The sequence below is a fragment of the Nannospalax galili genome, unplaced genomic scaffold (genome assembly GCF_000622305.1).
Source record: "Nannospalax galili isolate Female #2095 unplaced genomic scaffold, S.galili_v1.0 scaffold307, whole genome shotgun sequence".
Classification (NCBI taxonomy): domain Eukaryota; kingdom Metazoa; phylum Chordata; class Mammalia; order Rodentia; family Spalacidae; genus Nannospalax; species Nannospalax galili.
The window spans coordinates 2,691,831-2,697,830 of record NW_008359625.1 but is presented as its reverse complement, the minus strand read 5'-3'; the positions used below and the strand labels follow the sequence as shown (position 1 = coordinate 2,697,830).

The window sequence follows — 6,000 nt, the reverse complement described above, 5'->3', positions numbered from 1 at the left end:
GCATTTCATACTATTTTAAAAAATGCTTTTCTCTATGGCAGCCCTAAATTTAATACCAAAATATTTTAAAAACCACAATTCCTGTCATTCTGGGTGTCCTAGTTTGTCTCTCCATTGCTGTATCAAAACACTCTGACGACTACCAACTTGGGGAGGTAAGGGTTTATTCAGCTTACATCTCCCAGGTCGCAATTCATCAGGGAGCCCAAGGTAGGAACTCAGGGCAGGAAACTGGAAACAGGAGCTGGAGCACAGGCCATGGAGGATCACTGCTTACTGGCTTGTTCCTCTGGCCCCTGCTCAGCCTACTTTCTTATGCAACACAGGCCCACCTACCCAGGGGTGGCACCACCCACAGTGGGCTGGGCCCTCCCACATCACTCATTAAGAAGATACCCCTCAGACATGACCACAGGCCAGTCCAATAGAGGCAATTCCTGAACTGAAGCTCCCTCAGCCCAGGTATGTCAAGTTGACACTAAAGCTATGCAGCACAAAGAGAAAGTTTAAATAAAGGCAAAGAGAGGAAAAACAACTGGGGATACTTAGAAAGACAGCTCATCCATTAAGAGCACTTGGTGCTTTTGCAGAGGACCCAGGTTTGGTTCCTAGCACCCACATGATGGCTAACAACCATCTGTATCTCCAGTTCTAGGGGACCAGACACCCTTATCTGGCCTTTGCAAATGGATGCACTTACAAATGTACAGGCAAAAGATGGCTCAGTGGTTAAGAGCACTGACTGTTCTTGCAGAAGATTCAAGTTCAAATCCCAGCACCCACATGGTGGCTAACAACTGTTCATAACTCCAGTTCCAGGGGATCTGACACACACTTCTATCCTCGGTGGGCACTTACACACATGCAGGCATAACACTCATGCACATTAAAAAAATAAAATAAAACACAACAACAAAAAAGGCCATGCACATAAAAAAAAAAAGATAGCTGTCTTTTAATCCTTCTCTGGGAAGAAAAAAAGGCTATTTTAAAATTTGAGAGCTCTCAGAACATAAGTATAAATAGGAAACATGTAAGGAAGTCAAATCTCATGCAAAGTGAAAGAGGGGATAAGGAAAATGAGGGACAAACCAATAATCCTGAAACATCTAAATGAAATTCAAACATGCTCAAGTAACAGGAAAAAAAGTCTTTATAATACGCTGCTGCAAAATGAGCTAGAAAACATTTAGGGAATGATACAAATTGCTAAAGAAAAATGTAAAAATCATTAGGAAAACTCAGAAATGAGGTGACATAACTCAAGTAAGAATTAGAAATAAAAGAAGCATATTTTAGAAGTGAAGGCTAAGGGGCCACAAGAGTGAATCAAAACAAGTAATATCCAAAGTAAACACAGGGCAAAGTGAACAGTTTTATTTAGATGAAAAATATAAAAAAGGATTTGAGATAAATTGACAAGTATTGAAAGCAGGAGAAGAAGAGAAGTCATTATTGTCTGGAATATTGACCCCAAATGAACAATACCAAAAAAACAGGTCAGGAAAATTATTGCACTTTAAAGAAAAAGAAAGAAAACTCGTGTGCACATCTCAGCAAATATGCTACTGCGTTAGGAAAACAAAATTAGACCCTCATTAGTCTCTTCTACAGTAACACTGGTAACCGGACAATGGAAGAGGTGTTTTTGGCTGTTAAGGAAGCTGTGGCCACAGGGTATTAATCAGCAAAACTTCCCCAAGGACAAAAGGGCTGATCCGCTATCAGCATTCAGTAGCTGCATTAACACTACTCCTGCTTGCACTTGTAAGATATTTTACTAGAAAATGAGCCAGCAAGCCCCAACCCTAGCCAAGGAACTAATTATTGGAAAATGATTACTGTGGGGTGAGGGAGAGTAAATCTACTTTAAGGGAGTGACTCTAGATTGGCTGACTAGACTTCCAGCGGATGAACTTGCACTGAGGGGCATCAGATACAAATGCTGGACTGGATGGGACTTAACACATAAAACAGAATACCTGAAATCTGGTAAGAGGGGACTATGGTGGGCAGGGACGGGATGGCGTTGGGGGGGGGCGTCTAAATTTGATTAAGATGTATGTGCTGGATAGCTTTAGTGTCAACTTGACACACCTGGGTTGAGGGAGCCTCAATTGGGGAATTTCCTCTATTGGACTGGCCTGTGGCCATGTCTGAGGGGCATCTTCTTGATGAGTGATGTGGGAGGGCCCAGCCCACTGTGGGTGGTGCCACCCCTGGGCAGGTGGGCCTGTGTTGCATAAGAAAGCAGGCTGAGCAGGGGCTGGAGGAGCAAGCCAGTAAGCAGTGTTCCTCCGTGGCCTGTGCTCCAGTTCCTGCTTCCAGGTTCCTGCCCTGAGTTCCTACCTTGGGCTCCCTGATGAACTGCGACCTGGGAGATGTAAGACAAACAAACCCTTTCCTCCCCAAGTTGGTATTGGTCAGAGTATTTTGTCACAGCAGTGAAGAACAAACTAGAACAATGTATTATTTGAAATGCACGAAAACTCAAAAAATTGGAGGAAAAAAAAAAAAGAAAGAAAATGAGCCTCCTACCAACAAGCTGCCTAGAGAGACACTGGGGTAAGAACTCTTGGTGGACACAGAAATATAGTTGCTTTGGGGACTGGAGAGATGGCTCAGTGGTTTAGAACACTTGCTGTTCTTTCAGAGGACCTGGGTTTGACTCCCAACACCCACATGAGAGCTAACAACTGCCTGTAACTCCAGTTCCAGGGGATCTGACACCCTCTTCTGGTTTCTGTGAACATTGCATGACATGAGTGCACTTACATACATGCTGACAAAACACTTATACACATAAAATAAAAATAAGAAATAAAATACTTAAAAAAAGAAAGGTAGCTGCTTTCATAATCAAGATCAAAGAGAATGAGAAGGAAAATGACAGGATAGGTGGTGAATAAAATGCTGATGTAGACTCCAAATGACAACCAAAAGCAGATGCTGGACACAGAATTATTTTACTACTTGTAAGGTTAGTGATTGTGTTTTTGTATTAATAGTGTAAGACTTGGTTTTGTAGTATAAGAAAAATCAAATGATTAATTTATGAGTCAATTCTTTCAGACTGTGTCCCCTTCTACCTCTGCCCATAGAAAAAAAATCCTAGGAATAGAAACCAAATTGGCAAATCCAACATCCTTATTTCTCAGATATGAGTTTTCAAATACAATTTATTATTAATATGAACAAAGAAGGATTCATGAAGGAATGATTGATTATAGATCTGAGGCAAGTTGGATCAGGCAAGCCTGGCTTACTAGCAAGTACCTTATTTATTATCACCAAGAGTCATATTCAAAGAATTGAAAGAAGCAATGTACAAAACTTATATGACAGGACAATTATCACTTCAGTCAAGGACTACAAAATGTAATGACTTAAAACTCATAAAATATGAATACATTCATGAATTCGTAATACTAAAAATAAAAAGTAATTGGCTATGCTTTAATAATAGGGAACTAATTCATAGTCTTAAAAATTTTGAACTGCATAACAGAATAGCAGATGGAGGGAAATACCTATTTATGGAATAACATCACATAATAAATGGAAATGGGAAGATAGCATCACAGTATCACTACTTCTGCATCCTCTGTTGGTAGTCAGCCAGTATCAAAGCTGTTAGCATCAGAAGAGGAAGAAGCAAATATTATGTATCTCGCCGTCAAAGAGCATGGTGCTGTTCATATCTTGTCAGGGACCCTCCCACCCCTGAATCTGGTTAAGCTTCTCTATCCAGTTGCTAATTTGCAGCTAAGGACTATTGATTTGCACCTAAATATATGATCACTCAAACCCAAAATATAAGATGCTATTGATTAAATGGTCTGCTTTTCTTTAGGGGGGGGGTCTTTTTGAGACAGGGTCTCCTGTAGCCCCAGATGTCCTGGAACTCACTATGTAGACCAGGCTGGCCTTGAACTCACAGAGATCCTCCTGCTTCTGCCTCCCAAGTGCTGGGATTAAAGGCGTGAGCCACCATGCCCGGCCCAATGGTCTGCATTTTGTAAGAATTAAAAATATAAAAAACAAGAACTGGAAAGCAATGGAGGGCAATCTTGTATATTAAAACCAAGTTGAAAGACATGCAGATTTTAAAAATTAGGCATATAAGGAAGTCTATTTAAATAAAGTCTTCAAATAATACAAGGAAAGAATGGTTCCATGAATTACTGTTTGAGGGAGGCACTATAATTGTGACAAGGAATATGCAAAGCCTCTGGATATGCCTGGAAAAGTGTTCTGTTTTATAAAGATTCAGTAAGATATTTCATATACTTGTATAATATTCCATGTATTTGCATGATTTTTCATGTCTTATATTTTATTTTGCAATTAAAAGGTAAAAAAAAATACTATTTAGTAGGAGTTAAGGAAGTGGATCACTAAATATCTAGAACAGTCCAGTGGTGTTAAAAGGCGCGGTTGCATTACCAGCCATTTGCCTATCACTTTCACTTATGTTGCTGTCCTGGAGAGGCGGATGGTTATTTCCAGTCCAGTGTCTTCAATGCATGACATATCCTGTGGTCCCAAAAAAGGCTAGGATACCATTTTAGTGTGGATATTTATTCCTTTGTTTGAAAGCATACTTTGGTGATATTTTTCAAGAGCAACAAGTTTTAGGAGCAACATCAAGGCAAAAAGTTTGCAAGCCGCTTATAGGCCCTGGGTTCTGTCTTAACAACTTTCAATAAAAAGATGGAGGAATGTGTTTACCATGCAGGAAGGCATAAAATACAGTTGCAAATTGGGATGAATTTTCTCTTTCCATACAAGTTAAATTGCATTGACATGTTCCCTAATTCTTTAAAAAATTTTTTTATTGAGTTTTTGTACATTTCATACAACAGTTCTTAAATTCAGACCCCCTACCCCATCCATGCCATCAGACCTCATGTATTCCACCATATGTTAAGGTATATCTCTTCAGCATCTGTTATCTGTGAATTTTAATTCACATGAGATGAAGAGAATCTCAAGTTATGAGGAGTACAATCACGTTCCTGAGATCCACACATTTAGAGGGTCTTAAGCACAGTTCAGTTTATAAATTGACACATAGTGTTGTTGTGCTAGCTCTATTTCTGTGATTCCCTGTAATAAATAATAGAATAATAATATTATGACAGCAACGATCATGAAAAGAGAATAAAAATCAGAGACATTAGCCATTGCCAGTGTTTCTAAAGATAAAGGATAAGCACATGCTTGTGTAGACCACCCATTGTCATGACCGTTTCACTTGAGTTCTGTGGACTGCAGCACCATAGTTGTTTCTAGGAACTGCCAGAGATTTTGAATATGGTTGCTGTTATTTATTTTACCATGGCATATAATCAGCAAGATTTATGGGCGGAGCCTGCTCTGAAACATGCCTTATTTTGCTTCCACACTCCAGAGTCATACATAGCAAATGCCTGTGGAATCTGATGTAAACAATGGTTGGCTTTGGTCAGTGACTATGTGACTGATTATAGGGGATCACTTATGTGGCTACTGGGGATACACGATAAAATTCAGCTTGTAATAACTGATACTGTCTTCCTGAAATCCAATATTCTGGAAGCTTAAATTAGAGTCCTTGGTCAAGGAGTCGAATCTTCTTGACTTAGGTTGATATCGCTGTGTCCTCCTTCTCTCTTTACTCCCAGAATGCAGTCCCACGAGTACCAGCAGCAGCGTCGAAAATTTGCAGCTGCGTTCTTGGCCTTCATTTTCATCCTGGCAGCTGTGGACATGGCTGAGGCAGGGAAGAAGGAGAAGCCAGGTAAGCAGCTACAGAGAGGCACCTGTCTAGTCCAGCTACCTACTTCTAGTCCCCCTTCCCTTTCTTCCTCCTTTTGAATTATTCAGAGGAACATAAGTGATACTTCTCTTATGTCTCCACCATTACAAGTGGTGGAGTTTGCTTTACAGAGTCATAAGTAGGCACTGACACTGGGAGCCTGTTCAGTCTATGACCCACCATATTTCTGTTATGCCATT

At 40.1% G+C, this 6,000-nt stretch overlaps 1 protein-coding gene across 3 annotated transcripts in view; it reads left to right on the top strand.

Moving 5' to 3' along the window:
- The window catches only part of Ptn (pleiotrophin), a 96,996-nt gene that overhangs the window by 69,459 nt on the left and 21,537 nt on the right, over positions 1-6,000 (top strand). For 2 of the 3 annotated variants that reach the window (XM_008823473.3, XM_008823474.3), the window contains exon 2: positions 5,667-5,782. In XM_008823473.3, the coding sequence (XP_008821695.1) occupies positions 5,668-5,782 (115 nt within the window). In that variant the 5' untranslated portion in view covers position 5,667. Of the gene's footprint in view, positions 1-5,662; positions 5,783-6,000 lie in introns of those variants that run through there. The other variant, XM_029558864.1, reaches the window with a different exon arrangement.